The following is a 22,236-nucleotide window of genomic DNA, read 5'->3' as shown; positions in this document are numbered from 1 at the left end:
CAGGAGGAATCCACCTTAACTCTATGACAGCATATTCATCTGCAAATAGAGACGTTCAGGACTCGAAGGCTGCAGCTCCACAGAGAAGAAATACAGGCCAACTGGGTCAGATGACTGTGGTTGTGATTCCATGATGTCAGTGGGAAGACGTGTCTCTCTTGCTCTGCTGAGAAGTTATCTAATGAGATTAAGATGAGATGTTGTATTGTTGTGATTCCAGTGTATCCACATCCTTCTACTGGGGCAATAGGAAGGTCCTCTGTGACGAGGTGAAGGTTGTGGGAGTGATAGAATGTGGGTTTTTTTAACCAGCAGGGGGCAGTGGAGCTGCAGCTGTCTATCTATCTATCTATCCATCTATCTTTGTGTGTTAGTGTGTTTGTGTGTGTGTGTGTGTGTGTGTGTGTGAGTGTGTGTGCATGTGTGTATTCCCTCTGGTGAGAATTCCCTCCACAGCCTCACTCACGGGCATGTTAGTGTACCACCAGCACACTGTAGTGACATGTTTGAAATGAACACCAGCTGACTGCTGATCACGGTGCATGAACACGCTGTATGGTGGAACATATATGTGTGTGTTTGAGTGGGTCTGTGATCCCACTCATTTGCATACAGAAGTGGAGAGGGCTTGAGTGTTCCACGCTCCAGAGTCCTCGTGCAGACTCGGAGACGTGCACAAGTGTCCTCCAGTGTCCGGACAATTACGAGGCTTCATCTCCATGTACATGTGACTTTAAGTCACATTCCTGCTCTGTGCATATAAAACCTTGTCTTGTGTTACACTCACAGCTACTTCTCTGTTAAGATTACGGATTTAATTACCTTTTCACTTTGGGAAGCAGCTTTTGTTTCTTTGGGAATTGCTCAGCACACAAATACTTGCATTCACTCACTGTGGCATGTTCAATACCCTGTATGTGAAGGAGGGAAATGGGAGCCACGATATGTGTTGTATGTTGACAGTAGCCTGTCACTTGAATCCTATTGTTTCCCTTGGGTGTGCCTCTCTTGACACCCCACGTCTTTTGTGTGTATTATGGGAGTGTGAGACATCTGTGTTGTGAGAAACATCATCTCCTGAACGTTGTGTGAGCAGATTCTTTAACTTCCTCTTTTTCATCACTCATGCCTTTCTCATCTCTTTTAAGATTTGCTGCTCATTAGTTTGCATGTTGTACTCAAGTCAAAACCGCCAAAAATCTCTCTCATATCTGTGAGGCCAGAAGTCGGATCGCCGAAAGCACCTTCACTGCCCTCGCGTTCACTCCCCTGCTCTCTAGTTCTCTAAATGTTTGCAGATGAACACTAATAGTCTCCTCTGTATGTGGATGACACACTAATTAATCAAGCACACCACGCCGGCCAAACCAGAAACAGGCCAACAGCCTCCAGTCTGCAGCTCGCTGGCAGGAATCAGTTTGTACAACCCTGAAGGGCTGGGAGTTCACATGTACACGTTTGTGTGTGTGTTGCTGTTGTGTTCCTGGGTGGAAACACTGTCCTACTACAAGAGTGTGAATTTTTGTGAGTGCCAGTTTGCTGCTGTGTGTGTGTTTGTGTGCACATATTTAGTGTAAGGTAGTGTGTTAACAGCCCCCCTGTTGAATGGGTCGGACTGCGCTATGAAGCTATTCATTATATGGTGCTATGGAGGAGATATTATGCAGTCCGGGCTCCCTTTAATGTCCAGAGGTTATTGGACTCCAGCCACACACTAAGTACATTCCACTTTCTGATAAACTACTCCCTCTATCTCTCCCTACCTCTGTTTTCCTCCCCTCTGCCTTACCTCATCTCTCATCACATCTGTCTCAAAGCAAACAGATCCGATGAAAGATAAACTTTCCATTAAAGACGTCTGGGTTGTGTACACCCTATCCAATGACATGATTGAATATTCAAACATTACAGGGTTGTTTGGTTTGATCAGTTGTTTGGAGAAGGGAATATTAATATGCAAATCCGGTGGAGTGTTACAGCCTGCGATTGCGGCGGAATGCTGTTTGGCCTGTTGTTAATGTGTGTTATCTACAGTAGCACAACGCTTTGATGAAAGTGAGACGCCGTTTTGAATTTAGCTCCTCCTGTGGGGGTGAAGTCACACATTCACATGTTCACACAGGCTCAAGCACAAACTCAGACCCCTCCTCATTAATTTCTCTGCAGGCAGCAGGGAGAGAGGGATGCAGACGGCGAGGAGGCAGGGGAAGGATTGATGGGACGCAGGGTGGCACGGGCAAGGTGATTAAAAACCGGAGCTACAGATGTTTCTGGAACACTTCAAAGTGACGCGCCTGCCACTGCCAGAGCCTGGCATGATGCATTATTGAGAGGGGGCCCACCTGGCACCACGCTGGCATCACATGCCCGGTCCACCTGGCCCCACGCGGTCACGTGGGGTCACGCCTCCCTCCTGCTCACACCCAGCTCCCAGCGTGATGAAGGGCATCCGGGGAAACAACACACATGCTCAACACGGACCTCAAAGACACCGAACTGGGGCATGTGCCGGGTTTGTAAACTTCATGAATGGAAAGTGAGCAGGGAGGAAATGTTCTGATGAAGGATTGCAATGCATTTCCTTTATCACTTTGCTATACCGAGCTGTTAGGTGTAAATATTTCTCTCCTACATACGGGATTTACGCCTTAAATAGAATTCCAATTCCACACTTGTAAGTGCCTGTTTAAATTTACAACACAACACATTTTGTGTAATGTTTAAGCAATATTGTGTTTTGTCTCACGCGCCGAGGGAAGATGAATGTGAACAAGATGATGCACTAAAGCAAATTAATTTCTTATGAAATAAATTATTGAAATGCAATGACGATAATTGTGTGCGTGTTATTGGACATATTAACATAAAAGCTGGAATGTTTCTGGCTTTGGTGCAACTTAGGGTGTGATGCAATTCTTTCTGCTTAACATTTCAGCTGCCCCCCCACCCCCCCCTTTAAACTTGGAAGGAATATTTAGAGGTCGCTCAGTGTGTTTGTGGGTGTGCACGTATAAGTGTGTGTGTTTCTCCCGCATGTGTCCCCTGACACCTGTACTTTCTCAGGGTGCGAGGGAACAGACAGAGGCCAGAGCCACAGTCACAGGTCTCAAACCAGTGGGGTGTGAAATGAATCAGAAGGCCAACACACTCTCCCCCTGCTATACACACACAATACTGTGTGTGTGCGTGTGCATGTGTGTTGGAGAAGGGTAAGACAGGAGAGTACCGAGAAAAGGACAAAGTGAAAAAGAAATAAGAGCGGGCAGAGACAATAATCGCCTACACTGTGGTTCCTGACCGTAGTAACAGCACCTCAGTAAATAAAGTCTGTATAAATATTTATGAACGCTGTAACAATTCTGGTGAGAGATGGTGTTTGGAGTAATGGTGGTTTAGCTTCAATGGTTCAGTTTGTGTATGGAGTTAGACACTGGAAGGCTGTTTTTCACAGGGAGAAAGTTTCTCTGTGCTCACTTTAAATCTGAGTTTAACACACAAGAGGAGCTGATATCACCAGTTGGGAAGCCGATCACTGTCTAGTATGCAGCTGGATTGGGAAATGGAGTGGGCCAGCTGGCCGAGCTGAACAGACCGGGGGTGCGTTCAGAAGGTCCAAATAATCTCCTTTACTAACCCTTATCCCTTGACCCCGATGGAATATGTCACAAGGTGAAGGAAAGATGTGTAGGAGAAGCTGGAAGGAGTGAGGAAAGGAAAACCACATTGCAGGATTCTTTTTTGTGTGCATTCCATAATCAGGGGATTGAGTCAACTCAGACGAAATCAGGAGCTCAGATAAATGTGAATGTTTACATAAGCTGTGGATCGTGTCAGGAGAATAAAACAGATGTTCATTTTATTTTATATCCTGGCGGCTGTGTCCAGGTGAAGCTGTCGGGTCTATTTAAACGCTGCTTCTGCCATGAATTGTGAGATGATTCTCATTTTCTTTCGTAAAACGCTGGTCCGGTGTTTCCGATGCTAAAGGAGATAAGTTTTAAACCATTGATGCTCCTTTCCTTAACCTCTAGATAAGGATAGATGTTCCTCAGCAAAATGGACTATTGAGAGGGGGGCATAAAGACACAGGCGCTAAAACTGAGGTTTTCAGACAGAGGCTGAAAGGAGGAGCTGCAGCAGTGGACACTATTGGGAAGCACATGTCACATCTCATCAAATTTTAACCCTAACCCTTATTTGTATAGCCCAAAGTGATGGTTATACAAATTTCACAAATCGCAATGTATCTCATATAGTACTTAACAATGTCCTAACTCTCAACAAGAAACTACCCCAAAATACCCTATAACCCTTAAAACCACAGAAACCTCAGAGAGCCACGTGTGAGGAATCCCTCTCCCAGGACGGACAGAAGTGTGATAGACGCCTCATGTAACCGAACACATCAGCAAAATAATGATATGTACAACATTGATCAGAAGAAACAGTTTGTAACACGATGGAAAAATGGGTCAAAGTATTTTTTTACATAAGAAAATGTCTGACGGAGTTGAAGGCAGCAGGGATGAGTTATTGTCACTAGTGTCATGTAAAATCTTTAGAGTAATGACCCAAATAAAAATGACAAACCCGAACATGAGCATAATATGTCTTCTTCAATTGCAGTGACACGCTGTATATTTATGTATATTTGTCCTGAATCCATCATTTAGTCTTATTTACTCTCTGCAATCTGCACATTTGCGTTGACTCCTGCTGCTACGAGCTAAACTCTCTCTTGGGAACAATAAAGATAACAAAGATTGTAAACTGTTAAACTCTCCCACCAGCAACGAGGCTGCGCGAGAGGCTGCCCGGGCCCTCTGATTGGCTATTCTCCTCTGTCCATCACCCCCCCCCCCCCCGGCCCCCTCCCCCCTCCACCTCCACCTCCCATGACGGCTCGGCAGCACCTCCCACAGACGCACAGCGGCGGCGCAGCTTCCACCGACGATGATATTCCAGGCACTTGCGGCTCGTCTGCAGCGGTAGGAGAGAAGGAGGCGAGAGACCAGAGAGGAGCTCACCTCCTCAAGCAGCGAGTGAGGCAGGGACGAAAAGAAAGAAAGAGAGAGAGAGAGACAGAGACAGAGAGAGGAGAAAGAGAAGAAGGCTGTGGAGTAACAACCAAAGAAAGACAAGAAAGACAGAGACAGAGAGAGAGAGAGAGAAAGAAGACGGCAGCGGCTCGGCGGAGGAGTGTTTAATTGTCTGCGCTAAAGTGTCTTTTACGCACAGATTCGACATGTCATCGTCCGGCAAAGACAACAGCGGTGCCCAACACGCCAATCACGTGGGACCTTACCGTTTGGAGAAGACGCTGGGGAAGGGACAGACAGGTGAGTTGGGATAGACCCCCCCCCCCCCCCGCATGCACCTTTTTTTTATTTTTACATTTTGAATTGCGTGATTTGTCTGTTGCTGGGAGCCAGTTGGGTGTGTGCAGGTGAAAGAGAACTCACTGCCATGACACCTGCACCTGTCCACGGATAGGGTTTTTGCATTGAGGAGTGGAGGGATTTAGGTGATGTTGGCTGTGCGTCGGCGTTGGATTGTGTGCCTTTGTGTTTGTGTGTGTGTGTGTGTGTGTGTGTGTGTGTGTGTGTGTGTGTGTGTGTGTGTGTGTGTTTGCAGTAGCAGAGCAGCGTGGAGAACGTCCGGCAACACAAACGATGACAGTTGTGATGTCCAATAAAAATGAACTTTTTTTTTTCTGGCGCCCCGGCTGCCTGCTTCTGTGCGTGTGCTTGTGCGTAAACCTGTGCGTCCTGTGATTGGAGCACAACGCCGTTAATCCCGATTTGCCTGATACATTGATCTATTCTTAGTCCGCAGGCAGGCAGGCGGGGAAAGGGAGCAGGGAGGCAGGCGTTTTCTCTCCTTCAGGCTGCGACTGCAATACGTGGGTCTCCTCCAATATAGAGGAGAGGGTCCCACCTTGACAGATTACCCCAGGAGTAGGGGAGCAGGAGCCTCGCTGCTCTATATTCATGCCCCCGAGGGGATGCAATTGCCGGGCTTCGTTGAGCAAGGAGCACATGCTTCATCTCAAGCACAAGCGGCGGTGACACTGCAGTTTGTTAAAGTTGCACATGAGCCATTCGTGATACATAAGGCGGTGGTGGTGTTTCCATTCCATTTACTCCTGTGTGCAGGAGCAGCCCGTGCACTGCTGTCAGCGTTGCCCAGTGAGAATCCTCTGTGGTCAAGTGCATGCAGCCAGTGGAGCCATGTGAGGGAGAGGCAGGCACAGCCCAGTGTGTAGGCAGGGATGGCAGGAGAGATGCTGTGGAAAGCACACCGCCCTTTGCAGAGAGAGAGAAAGAGAGTTTTCCTATCCTCTTCCTGCACGTCTGTTGAGATTTTCCTCCCATCTGCTGTCGAATAAACCGGCTACCAAAGGTGTAACTTCCCCACATACCTGCTCCAGCTGGTCATGCCGAGCAGCCGTGTGTTTGTGTAAATGTTTGTTCACATGCTTTCTGGAAATAGCCTCCCTGGTCACTTCATTCACCCGGGCCTGTCCCCAACTGGTCATTAACTAGAGCCTTGTTCTCCTTGCTCATTCTCTACAGATGTTAAAGCGTGTGTTTCCCACCAGCAATTGAATTCCAGTGCATGCTCCATCCATGGGCATTGAATGCAGTGTCCCATGTCTGCAGTGTGACCACTGTAGGCTGAATCTAACATTAAGAATTCATGCTGAAAGCTTTGTTCCCTTTGGTTTTTGGAGCAGATTAACACAAAATGTAGTATTTATTTAGCCGGACTCCCTTTCTCCTACAGCTCACATTTAATCGTTTGTGTTTACAGGAGGATTCTTCCCTCACAGGCAGCCTTTCAGATGGCTCTCAGGAGTGTCTAATGGTTGTTTATGGTGGTGCAGAGCAGGCGGTATGGTCTGCTGGGTACAGACGTTTAATGACGTGGTGTCGCTGAGATCATCCGTGGCTCAGGATGTTTTTATCTGAGTGTTGAGGCATTTTTCTTGCTGCCCTGAGATGTCAGGGTTGCAACACACGGACGGAAGCTACGGGTCCACATGGCTCATAACTTGTGTCCTGGGCCCTCTCAATTTTAACTGAGTTACAGGTGGACGGAAGATCATAATTAAATACCGCATTCATTTCGGCCTGGTTTTCATGTTTTTATATGTGAAGCGACGGCGGTGCCCTGAATTATGAGTGTATGCGTGTTGAGTAGAAAAGAAGTCCTCTGGTTACTGGCGTCTGTGTAGCTGACTCATGCCAAACCTATTCAGATTAATGACAGTGCATAATATCCCATTTAGCCATTAACCATGCGTTAATCTGTCAGATCTCAGTCCCAGGAAGGGGTTGGTTTGGCAACTGCCGTCCCCAGTCGTGAGTGGCAGCCTGGCTCGGCCAGTGGGCTAAGTCCCTCGTTTCCTTTCCCAGGCTGTGGTTGGCTGGTATTATTAGATGGGAGAAAGCGGAAGGCCTCTGGTTGATCTGGCTGTCCTGTTCAGTAGAGTGGTGCTGTTCCATGTTCATTAAGTGATTAGGCCGTGTCCTGACACATGCACACACATGAACACACATACACACACACACACACACGCACACACGGTCACCACAGTGGTTCTGGTTTGGCTTCCTGATTTAATCCCCTACACAGCCAAAGTCCCCTCGGCTCTCACTCACTCACGTGGCCCAAAGGTAGAATGGGCTGGCCCACACCAGCTTAGCAACTTAGCACCTCCAAGCTACGGTTCAAGTAGAGTTGCACAGGCTGCATGGGACAGGCCATAGTCTTCCCACAACCACCACACGTGCATAGTTTAAACAAAAGGATGTATCACATTTTCAAATCCCCCAAAAAGAAGGTTATGTTGTCATGTACCTTAGTTTGTCTGTTAAATAGCAGCTAGCAAAAATGACTCAACCAATTTCCATGAAATTTCATGAGGACCTTGGGGACCACCATGGAAGAACCCATTATATGTTGGTGCAGATCTGAATCAAGGAGCAGATCAAGGAAATATGTTCCCCCCCCCTTTCTTTAAAATGAGGTGATGAGGGTGTTTGTCAAAAGTGATTTCTCAGAGAATAATTTGTGGTTAATGGGTCTGATATGTTCAATATCTGACCCAGTTTTAAAAATGTGATTTCATAAGAGAATTCTTGGGGCTTGACGGAGACATGCATTGAGTGCTACCCTAGTTAAATGTATCACTCTTACTCAGAATACAGGTGTATGGTTTATTCTATGTGCAGTATATTCTGGACTTGCCTGTCAGTCTTCGACACTCCCACATTTCTCTCCACTTGCTTTCCTTCAGCTTTATTGCTTTCTCGCCCGTTTCCTCGGACTATGTGAGCAATCCCGTCTTTGTCAGCTGTGCATTGGGGCTTGATGGGGTCTATAGATACGGAGTGTTGGCTTGGCTGGCCACTGATTGCGGCTGAAGCCACAGAAGCATGGCGGCCATTTACGAAGGCAGAGACAGTTATTGTGCTTTTGGTGCATGGCAGAACCTGGTCGGGGCACTGTGCTCATGAGTTGCTTCAGGGAGGTCCCTTGTGTCTATACCTGAGTTTTAGCATTTTGGTCATACCTCTTGCTCTTATCATTTGGAAATTGTCAATCTGCATCTTTTCCTGTCAGACAGTGAGTTGCGCTGCCTGTTGGGTTTAATGTTCTGTATTTGCCTCTAATCAATGTCCCCATGCTCCAGTAAGTGAGGTAACATTTTTCTTAAGACCAGCAGCAGGGCTCCGAGTATCAGACTCTTTGAGTTTCAGAATCTCGAAGCTTTGTTTGACAAAGCTGAAGATTGTGGATTTGTGTTTTCACTAGTGCACCGACTTAAGACTGAATCGCTACTCTGTTCCACTAATGCTTCGGAAAACACTGTCGTTCCTCGCCTTTGCTTTGTTCCTGTAGGCTGTTTATTAGCGAGAATAGAGGTCTATTGTCTGGAAGTGATTGGCTGTTAATCCAGTGTAAGTCCCTGTTTTCGTCGAGGCTTGGATATTGACAGGCGAACAGTTGGAGGTTGATATGTTGGCTCCTTGATTCTTTGATTGATGTTTAGAGTGAAATCATCTGGGCTTCGGGGCCTTGTTATTGACTGTTCATCTGACAAAAAGCTGCCTCTGATTTCACGTCTTTGCTCGCTCGCTCTCTATTTAGTTCTCCCTGTTCCTGTCTATCTGCTGGAGACTTCTTGTTCTCATGCTCCCCAGGCTTACAAGGCATTTCAGCCAGAATCCTGCTATTCTCTGTGTTTCCATGTCAGCGAAGGGCCGGCCAGATTGTACCTCTCAGCGTGTGTTCCTCTGATGCAATATGAGGTTCTGCTTGTGTCCGTGTTTTAGGGCTTTAGAGAAAATCTCTCGTTTTGTCTCTTTTTTCATTTACACATGTGCAAATTATCCTCAGCGTTCCGCGCGCCTGGTAAATTGGGCGTTAACGTAAAACCGTTAATTTGATGTTGATTGATAGCCGGTGAGTTGGGGACGGTTGTTTCGGATCAATGGGCACTGCCAAAGATTTCCTGCCTGGTGGCGGAGATCCATACTGTTTCACAGCACATGATATTCCTGATGATGACAAGTGAAGAGGGAATGCTCAGTCGATTGCTGTCAATGAGAAACCACTCGGCAAAATCCCCAGAAACTAAATGATTGTGTGCGTGTGGCTTGTGAATGGCCCAGGTGCTCCAACTCTGGGTGACCCACAGTCTGTGTGCTATTGAAATAATCCTCAAACTACTGTCGCGCTCAAACACAGGTGTCCATCTCCCATGTTGCCAGCCTTGACCTAAAATTGGTGTTACGGGCTCCGGTGATTGACCCCGCCGGGTTAAATGGGCCCATTCTGACATGCAGGTCAGAGGAGCCCAGACCCAATGGCTGTGCAGTGTTGCTCCCAGCTGTGTAGCAGCCCGTGTTAGCAGGTTGGATGAGAGCTGGAGAGCAGGGAGCCAAGGCCTGCATGGTCTCAGCTGTTGGACTGTGGCAAACGCCCAAGCCCCTCTCCCTCAGCCCTGACATGTATCCTGAATGGTGGGAGGCTGGTGTGCAAGTGTGTCTGTGTGTCAGCTGATAACTAATGTCTATTTGTGTGCTTGTGTAGATATATACCATCTAAAATGTGTATCTAGGCTCAGGCTATATCCATACTTCAATTTGAGAATGAAAAAAATCATTGTCCACATGAATGTTTTGGCTATGCATCATTTTTATTCCCCAACCTTATGATCGCACTTGAAAATGCATATCAAGTCAATGCTCACGCACACATGGACGTGCTGGTGTACACAGGAAACATGTAGCTGTTCGTTACACAATTGTCGTAGATTGCTTGATTATTGGCTTGTCTCCTACACATGAAGCAGTTGTAGCTGTAAAATGCAGAACTGAACTACATAACAGCTTTAAGCAAAGACAACAGACTCGGCAAAGCTCATAATTGATTATCCATTTTGCGTTCTACATTGGTAGCTGGGGCCAATGCCGGTTATTTTCTTTTCTGGAAGGGCGTCATGTGATACTAGCTTGACCAATCAGGGAAGCCTAAGTTGTGACCGAAATGACCCAATCGGCAAACATTTGTGAGTTTCTACATCATCGTTTCTATACATCTCCGCTTCTGCCCGTCCAGACTCAAATGCTGCACCTGAGTTTTCAAACTAAAACAGGGTCAGCAGTGTTTCAAAACTTTTCAAATTTTAGCGTCTCTCCGGAGTAGTGTGTAGCAGAGTTGAGGCATTTCCAAATGCAGACCTTATAGTGTGGATGTAGCCTCTGTTGCATCAGTGGTAATTTCTTGGCCTGAAACCATCTCTTGAGCAACCTGAACCGAGACTTGGCCTGCAGTGTTTCCACCTGCCTGGGGCTTTGGCTGAGGTTATATAATGATGATGGTCTCTGTCATTTTCCGAACTTCTGCTCTCATCGACCCCGCTCTGTCTCCCACCTTCCTCCGTCCCCCTTCCGTCCCCCTTCCGTCCCCCTTCCGTCCCCCTTCCGTCCCCCTTCCCCTGGCGAAGTCGAGATTCATACAGGGACTCAGCCATGTGGTAAATCAGACAAGACCTCTGTGGAATTGCATCGATTGGGAGGAATGTATGTAGCCAATGATTTTCGGAGATTAACGATGAGGAGAGAGGTGGAGAACTGGAGAGGGGGAGGAGAGAGACGGATGAAGTCAAGGAGAACAAGGAGGAGCGGAGGAAGAAGGGAAGAAAAAAACCCACCCTTGAACCAAGACGGCATGAAGTGGTCGTGAATGTTCGGACTGCGGGCGGAGGTTATTAATTAAGGCAAAGTATTGATCACCCTCTTCATTATACACCTCCTCCTCCTCCCTGGTTTTTATCTCTCTATTGCCGACCTCGAGAGGAGGAGAGGGTTCAATCCTTAGATGGAAGGTCGGTGAATACGCAAACGGCTGCTGGAACAGTCTCTGTGGGCAATCACGAGTGAGTGTGTCTGTTTATGTGTGTGTTGTTTGGGACAGGCCCCATTACGTCCCATTTGGGTTTTATCCGAACTCGGCCCATCCACCTTCACCGTCTCTCTGCCATGTTATACAGCGTGGAGAATCAGGTTAGAGCGACATGGTTTTATGGTCCATTTTCCCCCAGTTATGCCAAAGACACGGTACACACACATCCATGCACCTACAAACATGCCCCCCCCCCCCCCCCCCCCCCCCACACTCTGACCGTGTCTTCCTGTGTTCCCCCGAGGTCGCCGGCCCCGCTCGGCTGCTGGGTTTCACGTAATGTGTTATCGCCTCGTGCCATTTAGAATTTCACGCCGCTGGTTTCCCTCGCGGAGAGAGAAACTCCGAAACACTCCATTTCTCTTTTCACCGGTGCATCAAATTGTTACATTTATATCCGACTTCACACTGTTTTCTTCAATAAAATAAAATGTGTGCGGCGTTTTGTGCCTCTAGACATCTCTGTAACCACCAGCCTGTGGACTTCTGATGCTGCTGCTCAGTCGCTAAAGTCTCTTTCTCAACACAAAGTATTTAGGACGAACGGTGTATCTCACGGCTTCGCACACGTCTGTGATGGAGGGAGCATATTTCTCTCTCTCCTCTCTCACCCAGCTCAGATTAACTCTTGCCGAGAGTCTGGCTCTGACTGTGAGAACGCCCGTTTGGTTGCCAAGGTTGGTTGTCTGGTTGTCATGGTTTCCTTGCTTCTTGCTGGTTCCCAGTCTGCTCTTATGAAGAAAGAAAAGGGGGATACTCTCTCATGGTCATCTTACTTACTCTCTCTTGCTCGCTGGCGCACTCTCTCTGCCGCTCTCGCTCTCTCTCAAGCCTTTAAGTGGCTGCAATCTGAAGTTAGCATCACAACAGGCAGCAGAATCCTCGGTTGCCTCTCCATGTGTGCCTCCAAGTTTGTCCCTATCAGACTAATTTCTCTTCATCTGCGTTGTCTCTAGATGTGACCGTGGAAATGAGTATGTGACTGACACGTGTGTGTTTTCACATGTATGCAGCATGTGTGCATGCTTGTGCGTGTGCTCAGACATACGTGGATCAGACAGGCTCGCCCTGCTCTGTGCTCTTGTGCTGTGTTCCCATTTAAATCTGGGAGATTAGCACATGTGGGGAGCCTCGGCTTTAGTTGCTGTCAGCTCAGCTTGCCTTGGCAGGCTGTCCTCAGATCAGGGGGTGAAGCACTGCACTCATCCCGCCATTGCTGTGTGTCCTGCTGAACCTTATCCATTAACAAATAGGTGGGTGGGCCAGTGACCTTGAGCTCGGTACAGTTCTCTGGCTGCTGTGGCAAACTTCTACAATTCACACGTCTGTCATAGCTCTGCTTTACATAATGTTATTTTTCATTTTTCTCATTACAAAATCATCTACATGCCCCCAAAGAGTATTACATCTTATTAATTTGGCTAAACTGTCATATAAAATATGCCTGCTTGACTCATAGGAATGTTCTTGTTTCAGCTTGTAATAGATATATAAATATGGATTTGCTGGCCTTAACTAAAATTGATTATTCATAAATAGTTCCTCTGAATAAAATCAGAAAAAGGTTCACTGAATCAGTTTTAACTAAGTAAGTCAAGTATAAATATAATTAATTTATCTAAAATATGAAAGCTCAAACTTGTGTGGTTTTGTATCAAAGTAAAGAACTTGCTTATATTTACATATTAATCAAAACTTGTGATGTGTTGCTATTGAGGAAATATCAGTTTGCTTGAAAAGTTAAACCCATTTGAAGTTGTGTTTCCAGTGTGAATACAGGGACTGAATTAATATTAAATGACACGATCCCAGACTCGCTGGCATCTCCCCTCTGACTGTTTTCCAATGAAAAGTACATGAAAATGTTTGCTCATTTACCGCATGCAGCCCGTCACCAGGGGGCAGCACGACGGGGTAAGTGGGATGCGTTCAGAGTTTTCCCCTGCAGCTCTTTAGGCCATGAAGCATGATGTCGCCGATGCCTGAAACACCTGAGATGTGTCCTGGCATGTGAAGCGAAGCAGACCGGCCTCGCTGAGATGAGGTTAGACGAGCGCGGCTGGTCCCAAACCAGCAACCTGCGCTGGCCGCTCGTCTCTGTGGCGCTGACTTCCGACACTTGGCCGGACTAAAGAGAATTAGCATCAAGGAGTGTGTTGTTCACGGGGAAGGTGCGGCGGGGCAGGTTCGGTTTGCTGTTCTGATAACGTTGTTGCCAGTTTATGATGACCCCCCCCATCCCCCTCCCACCACCACCTGGATCACTGGTGTTTCTGCATCAGTGGTCCGGCCAAGACGAACTGTTTCTTCTTTTCTTTTTTCCTGTGTTGCCACTGCATCAGAGAAAGGTTTGTTGCTTTGAGTCGGCTGCCAGTTCAAATCCACCGTCGTGACTCTGGTTCGAGGGGGAAATCAGATCACATTCAGGCAGATGTCAAACCTGATGCGGCGAGTCCAGTTTGAGACTTTGTGTTTTTGCCTTTCCGCCGAATCTCTAAAAACCTCGAAGCCCTGTTTTATTTTATCAAAGTTCTTCAGCCTAAAACTTTTCATATGTCCATCACCCTCTCACTTTTGAGTTCTGCCATTATAGGCTGATGGTGAACCAATCAGCATTCAGCTTTGTATCATGGAGTAACCTCTCGTAAAAAAGTGTCAGGCGATACACTCTGAATAACTTTAAACATCAGAAGATCGGGTGCTATATTCATAATTTATTCTGCATCACCAATAAATTTCCATTTTACTGCTTTTTGCTGTCTGTACGTCCTCATGTGAACCTATTAGGAAATTGGTGAGTAGTTTAATAAAACTTACAATGTAAGACTCATTTATTGAGTGATACATAAATACTCTGCTTCTCCCTTCAATGGTCTAAAAATCCTTCAGCTCTAAGGTCAGAAGCTTTAATGGAGTTCTAATGAAAGAGTTATCAGTCAAACTACGATTTGTGAGAAATGCTGTGAGTTTTTATTTTTAAATGAGAAATCTGAGAAAATATGCTCCATAACTTTTATTGAATGAAGTCTTCACCACCAGTAGTAGAATCTGGAAAGACATGGATTAAAACTGCAGGTGACCAGTGCAGGTAGATGACGTTAATTCTACTTTCTATGTTTGTTCCTTATGGCTTCCCTTTTTTTTTTTACACTCTCCTCTGTCTAATGGAACAGTTGATGGAATGATTAAGGGAAAGAGCAATGAAGAGGAGGCGGGGATCATCTCTTTATCCGGGAATGTCACTTTTTGTATTTGTATTCATAACTAAAAGCTGCTTATTCCTGAGGCAGATGTTGCTGATGTTGCGGCTGCTTTTTGTAGTTTTGCGCTGCTGTGTGTGTGTGTGTGTGTGCGTGTGTGTGTTTGACTGAGTGCAAGTGTTTTAGTGTGCGCTGCATGCTCCAGCGTCTGAGAGCTGTAACTCTTTGGACCACAGATGAACATGAGAGAGACGGAGAGGAGGGAGGCCGGGCTCACAAAAGGAGACAGCTTCTGAGTGAGAAGCGGAGTCCCAGCAGTGAAGCATCTCTCAGGGTCAGTGCCTCTGTTGTCATTCAAATCAGGCAAACACACACACACAAACAGGAATGTGTGCTGTGTGCGGCACAGGAGTGGGCGACTTCTGGTTTCTACAGGAATCCCAGCTCTCGCCCCGACTGCAGCAGAGCTCTGACGTCGCCACAGGAGGAGACGCAGCCCCAGCAGGACAGATTGTGCTCAGTGCGAAAGCCTGAGGACACACAAACACAAACACACACACACACACACACACTTCCCAGTGCCTTGAGGACATTTTGGAAGCTTGTTCCCCTGCTCTTCGATCTTGTCCTCTGTTTGACCTCACAAGAGTTGTCCACTTTTTGCAAAGTAGTTCATGCACCCTGCATGTAGAGAGCAGTATTCATGTGGTTGATGACTTGCAGTGGCCTCGGTGCTTTGATGTGAGGAGTCAGTAGCCGTAGCACCACAGGGACACAGCTTTAAGTGCCAGCTCACGTGTTGAGGGTACCGGAGTGCGGCTCTGCTTCAGTGCCTTGTTATTTTGGTTGATCAGCTGTGTTTGCCGTCCTCGTCCTTGTTTTGATTTATTATGGTTTGTGTAATGAGAGCATGAATGGGAGCCGGCAGTGGCCACGTCCATTTGTCTGCGTCTCTGCACACATGCGCCTCTGTGGCTTTCAGGGCTGCGTGTGGCACCGCGTGACTCGAGTGAGTGTGTTATTAGGATCATTATGGGGCCTAAGTTTCTCTTTCTGTAATGTTCCCTCTACCTGTTTGCTTAGGCGGACACGTCGCAGATTCCTCTGGGTTTACATCAAGTTAGGACCACGCTGTTTGCTTTAAGTTCGCTAAGAACATGTTACAGTGGTGCATCTCTCTGGTGCATTAAGACGACATCGCTCGAGCAAACAGTTACGACACTTTGATTGGCTGATAATTGAGGTTGTGCCGCACTTCACTTTGACCCAGTTCAGACCTGGTACTTACATCCATCCTGGGTGGACGAAAGTGGACAGCTCTAAGTACAGGTGTGAACGCACCCAAGATGCATCACTCTGACCACAATCAGAGGTTTTCTAGGATGCACGGTCCCACATTCTTTTCACTGTGGGAACTCAAATGTGTCCTGGGCCACGATCAGGGACCGCTTGCTAGATCGGATTTTTACACTTTTCATTGTTTCTCATACTTTTGTGTATTTACCATCACAAAGAGAAGTCTGCAAACTGGCTATAAACAACATAAATGGCCCTTTGAAAATTACCTTCGTGTATATTGTCATGTATGGTAAATCCGATCCGATCACAAAGGGTCAAAGGTCACATTTTAACACCAGGTGTGAACGGCGGTGTAAGTAGAACTGTTCACATGTGATCCAATCTCTCGAGGGAGGACAGATGTTAATACAAGATGTGAGCAGAGCATCATTTATGTAACAAAGAACCTCACACAGCTGCTTGACTACATTTCTTAACACCCACCTAATTGCAGAAAGAGTTTATTATGGTCGACTTATTAGACCCACTGCAACCTGCTCCCTCTTATCTATTTCTGTCTCCATTATCCCTCTTTTCCTGGGTGTCTTGCCTCCGCCCTCTTTCTTGACCATTCCTCCTCCTGTTCCCTCGTTTCCCCGCCTGGCGCCTAATGGAGGTATTCCCCCCCCCCGCAGCCTCCAGGACTCCGCACTGCCATTCTGCTCAGGTGGGGCTCATTTCATGCAGGATAATTAGATCTCACTGGCAGCAATTCAGGGTTGGATAAGCCCGAGTGTTGCGGGCCGACACAATAGCAGCCGGAATTCAATTAAATCTTTACATATAATCACCCTTGCAGTATATACCTGCCAGTCAGACATGCCACACACAGTATGCATGCACACACTCTCATTTTCATATACACACATTTATATAGAAACATAATTAGGTATTTATTTACCTAACAATACAGCAGATATAATGAGCCCGTTGAGTTTCCCCCTTCCCCCTTTACTCGTCTTATTCACCACATTTCTCATTTTTCAAACTGTTACGGGGAAAAAAAGACCAAATACTTGCAGCATGAAAAAATTGAATTGCCCGTTACACACACACAACCATTTGTGTGTGTGTGTAATGTGTATAAATGGGCTAATTCAATGTGAAAGCAGCCCATCATAGTACATTCTAATGGAAGAGGCATATCCTGTGTTGACTTTAATGGGCCAGAGCTGGTAATTGCTTGTGAAGACCGATCAGAGCAGAATGTATCATCGCACCTCGAGTTACAAACTGCAAGGGAAGATGGCAGTGTAATTGGACATTGAAATAAGACAAGTGTGTGTGTGTGTGTGTGTAATTCTTTATTTGCTCCTCACATTTAAAATTTGTGTTTGAAGTATCACAACACTGCGCGTGCCAAGATTTGAGGATGTCGGGCATTTGTCATCATCAAGCAGTGACAAGGAATTTCGTGATGAGAAGTTTTGTATAAAATGCTTTAAATGAAATAATTTGTTTCCAAAAGCTGCACATGACAAAGCAACTCTAGTACAGGCGGAGACTCGTTGTTCAATGTGTATATTTGATGTTCTAGTTATTTGCATGGATTTTGCAATGTCATTATAGTCCTCAGAGTGAAATAATGTTAGGAAGAGCCTGCTACTCCATTAGGGTTGGAATCCGGCAACTTAAACAGCGCTGCACTTGCCTAGTTAACATTGCACTGAACTCTGGTGGCAACACACTCTCTACATGGCTCCGACATCACATAACGTAAAGTAGCTATACCTGAAACTCCAGTGATAAAGCAAATGTTCGAAAATACCTCTGTTTAAATAGGTCGACATGACGAACTTAATGAAGCACGCGTATACGTATGAAGGTAAAGGAATGTTATGTGTTTTTTTCCTCGGGTGACCCCACACTGAGCCCATCAGCCGGCACTGAGGGCCAATTGGAGTTAGGGTGCTTTGCTGTATTAAGCACTGAAATTGTTATTTTTAAAGTCAAATTATTGGAGTCAGGTTAGATTTTTATTTTAAGTAAAAAAGTTTCAGTTCTGGCACTATTTAAGCATCTCTAGAGGAATTTTAGAAGAATTGATTTAGCAATGTTTTTTGTGAAAAAATACGACACAAATTTTATAAAAACCTTTGAAAGTTTAGTGAAATCCAAGCGATGCACCGTCCTATGAGCTGGAAATGGGGAAATGTGGATGTTTTTCTCTCGTGCTTCCAACGCCCCTGAGCTTGTGATTGTGTCTGGGCGACTCGGGCTGATTAGGCTTGCATGGGATCTGAATTTATTACTCTTGTCTTCGCCGGTGTCATTATCCCTCAACCTCTTATATTCACTTCTTAATGAGCCTTTATTAAATATTCAAACCATTACCTGGAGGACTCCTCTTCGTGTGTGCGCACGGTTTTATATCCTGGCGTTCCTCGGGGTGTGGATCAGCACTTTTCGAGGTCTCGTAGCGCTGACAGCCAGACAAAAGACAGACTGCCACAGGACTACATTTACACGCACCTGGAGACAGACATAATTTGAGTCGGCGTAATGATTTGTTATTCCAGAATTTACCGTCCCGGCTGATGAAGGGTCCGGGCTAGATCAGGCTCATTAGGCCCCAGAGAGATGTGCTTGTTTGCTGCATGTGTGCGCCTCACTCTGGGCCTCGTCGCCTTATTTCATCCCCGCTCTCACTCTTTCTTTTTCGCAGTCTCTCTCCCCGAGTGCGGACACTAAATCACCCGGACCCTTTAATTAAAAGACACATTCTCTCTCCTCTAAACACACTATAGACCGGCAGAGCCCCGTGTTGGACACAAATGCACTAAACTCCTCCCCCCCCGCAAACACTTGCAGTGAACTCTAAATCAAACGAGTGCAACAAAAGGAGGGTTGAACTTTGGGCACGTCACCAGATTCCCCAAGCCCCTTAATTCTCCCACTTGTTCAGAAGAGGCTGTTAATATCCCCCGTGTCTTGTTTGACTTTAGCGAAAGACCCTCCCTCCCGCCCTCGTCCCCCTTCTGAAGTTCCTTTTTTAATGAAGTGCTCCAGTTCCCTGTGAATTACACCGAAGCGGTTTCTATGTCACGTATGAGGAGTCCTATGTACGAGGGCACGGAGGTGAGGGATGAGGCCCTCTCCTGGGGCCCCGGGATGTGTGTTCAGACTACGGAGGGATTCATTAAGCAAGTCCCAGGACTCGCGTCAGGTCTGTTCAGGCGGAGGCTCTCAGCCTGATGCCGCCTCCCCTTGCCTTTACATGCGCCCATCTCTAACTACCTCACGGAGAGGCTAAGTGTGATTGGTGGAGAGGGGGAGACGGGTCCTCTGTCTTTCCGGTCATGTACAAGCCGTCCTGCGTACAGCGATTACTGGGCTCCCTTTGGGCTCTTTCCTGGTTTAATGGCTGAAGTAAAGGAATGGTGCTCATTTCAGAAACTGCTCGTTTGCGGCGTGTGTTTTTAATGTAATTTCAAAGTGTCTAAAAAGTATTTTAACATTTGAAAAGAAGGGATGGTTATAATTTTGTGGGTGTGTGCAGACACGCTCAAACACAGATGTTGACATGCACCTTCGGCTGCAGCCCTCTGAAAAATTCACATTTAATCTACAGCGCTAGCTCTCGTGCACATGTGTCTCCATGCATGCAGATTCTAACTGTGTGCGTTCATTAGTGGCAGATTATTCAGAGTTGGGGATGTGATAAACTGGATGGAGCTGCTTTGGCTGTGATGCTGTTTTAATAATCACCCTCCGATGAGCCAAACACAGGCTGCTCACTTATGACTCCAGCGTTGCAGTGGGAGAACATTGCACATGAATATGTACATACCACTTATTTTCCAGAATCCCTGTGAGGGTGCACGTGTGCACAGGGGTATCAGTGTCGGGCCGTGTGAGTGATTAATCTCTGAGGCCAGAGGTCGAGGGGGTCACGGTGGAGATGCCTGTGGAGATAATGATACTGATAGGGGTTGGTTGGGCTCAACCTTCATCATATTCTCCTCCTCCTCAACACGTTGTACCCCTCAGGAAATCAGTAACCTTATCACTGATAGGGCAGACGGTTAGAAACCTGCTGCATGTGATATGGATCCTATAGTAAGCAGCTCTTCTTCATCTATTCTCTGTGTCCAGGTTAATGGCCTCCTCTGAGGAACATAACATTGTGACTGCAGGAATTCATTCATTCTTTTTTTTCTTATGCTATTAAATCATGATGTTGTCTCTAAATAACCAAGTTCCATCGTAACCTTTCAGTGGATCTGTTCAGTGTATTATGCTATGCAGCTGCAATGTGCCCCTTTTAATTATGAACTTGCACTGTGAGTTATTAAAACAGTCAAACGTGCTGCTATACGAAAACAAACCAAGTAATGGATCCCCTAACTTATCTGTGCAGTACGTTTAAATGCGCCTCTAATGCCTATTCACCATAATATCTGTATTAACCATGCTTTCATAGCGAATTCATTATATCATATTTTTAGTAAAGATAGTCTCTAGCTGTGTTTGACAACACCCGACAGTAGGAAAGGGTGAAATGTTGCGTTTGCATTATGTGACAGGCGCAGTTTGTTGAAGTTCTTCCAATGTGCGAGTGATTATTCCAATTCTAATAACACAAATAGTGGCCTGTGTTTATCTCGGTTCAGCCCGTGAAAACAAGTTAATTAAGTCAAACCACATCAGAGTACGAGATATTATTTTATTCTGACATGTAATAGCTTTTAAAGTGTTTGACTCCTCACATTTTTCAAATCAAAAAATTGCAAATCTTATTAAAAACACTGGGTGCCTTGCTCTATAGGGGTTCCCCCCCGAATTCACTGGTCCTGCAGTAAAATCAAATCCTCAGCCCAGTGCAGGAGAGAGAGAGAGAGAGAGGGAGAGAGCGCTGAGGTCTTTTAAACGTTTTTTCACCAAAACCCAATCTCTTTCAAAGCTTTTTTATTCTCTCCCCATCAGCTTCATCCTCGTTGCTCTCCTTCCCTTTTCCTTCTGCCTGTACATCTCTTCTTTTCCATCTCTTCTTTCCTCTCTTCTTTCCTCTCTTCTTTCCTCTCTCTCTCTATCTCTCTCTCTTTCTCTCTCTCTCTCCCTCTGCCTCTCCGTGCCTCTCAACCTCCCCCTCCTATTTTGCTCTTCCTCCATCACACTGTATTTCCCCCTTTTCAGTCTAATGGGATCCCCGGTGAGCATGTCTCTCTCTTGCTCCCGCTCTCGACTGTATCCTCACTTATCGAGGTGAAGTTAATGAAATGGAGTACAAGAATGACCCCTTCCTTTCATTGCTCCCTCCTCACCTAAGTATCTTCATCCTGCCGAGCCCAACCCCGTCTCCTTTTGAAAATCGCCTATATCTTCTCTCTTTGTGTCCTTGTTGTTCCTTGTGTCTTTGAATTTCTACCTTTTCCTTGTGGTTTATGCCTCAAAATGCTGTTTCGACAGATTATTGTAACTCCCCTCTCTCGTGTCTCTGCATGTGCAATCAATGCGGCTATAAAAGCATTTCTTCCCCCATCATTGTTATTGTTATCTCCCACAATCCGTCTGAAATTCCTGTTCTGCAGCCTTACCTAACACCGAAATGAAAAAGGCCTGGACACAAATAATGTGATGTGCTCAGTAAGCAGAAACACCACCTGCCTGCGTACACTCCCCCGGCTTCCTCTAATCATTTATTTTCTCTCCCAGGCATTATTAGACTTTTATCAGTGACCCCCGAGTCTTTTTGTGTGTAGGTTTTAATGTGCGGTGGGATAGGTCTGTATATATGTTTGTGTGTTTGTGTTGCTGGGTTGATGTGTATGCACCAGCGCTCGTATCTCAACCCTCTACATGTCAGAAATGTCACAAATGGTGTTTCCCACGCAAATTGCTTTGTTGGTGGGCTGTGCATGTGTATGAGGCTGTCGCCGAGTATATGTGTGTGTTTGTTAGTTTGCAGTATGTGGCTGGTCTGTCAGCATAATGCACTAAGCTCCCTGCAGCTTGGCTCATGGGTTAGTCAATAAGGAAAATACATTTGTGCTGGTGAGAAATGATCCATCACAAAGCCACTTTACTGATGCTGGATATTGTCACCATCACAAACAAACACCCACACACACACACACACACACACACCCCACACACTGATGCGAGCACACCCCCATGCGCTGAGCGTGTCAGTTCAGACAGTAAGTCAGCATCTCACAGCGAGAAGTTCCAATCAAGACAGTGATGCTGAAGTCAGACCCCCCTCTGCGTTTACCCAGCCACC

General features: G+C 46.3%; 1 protein-coding gene across 4 annotated transcripts in view; it reads left to right on the top strand.

Annotated features, from left to right (window-relative positions):
* The first annotated feature begins 4,994 nt into the window (after positions 1–4,994).
* The window catches only part of LOC133955815 (serine/threonine-protein kinase BRSK2), a 165,050-nt gene continuing 147,808 nt past the window's right edge, over positions 4,995–22,236 (top strand). For all 4 annotated transcript variants that reach the window (XM_062390847.1, XM_062390845.1, XM_062390844.1 and 1 more), the window contains exon 1: positions 4,995–5,339. In XM_062390847.1, the coding sequence (XP_062246831.1) occupies positions 5,246–5,339 (94 nt within the window). In that variant the 5' untranslated portion in view covers positions 4,995–5,245. The remainder of the gene's footprint in view (positions 5,340–22,236) is intronic.

Source organism: Platichthys flesus, chromosome 6 (assembly GCF_949316205.1).
Source record: "Platichthys flesus chromosome 6, fPlaFle2.1, whole genome shotgun sequence".
Lineage (NCBI taxonomy): Eukaryota > Metazoa > Chordata > Actinopteri > Pleuronectiformes > Pleuronectidae > Platichthys > Platichthys flesus.
The sequence above is the reverse complement of the archived record's forward strand: the minus strand, read 5'-3'. Positions and strand labels throughout refer to the sequence as shown.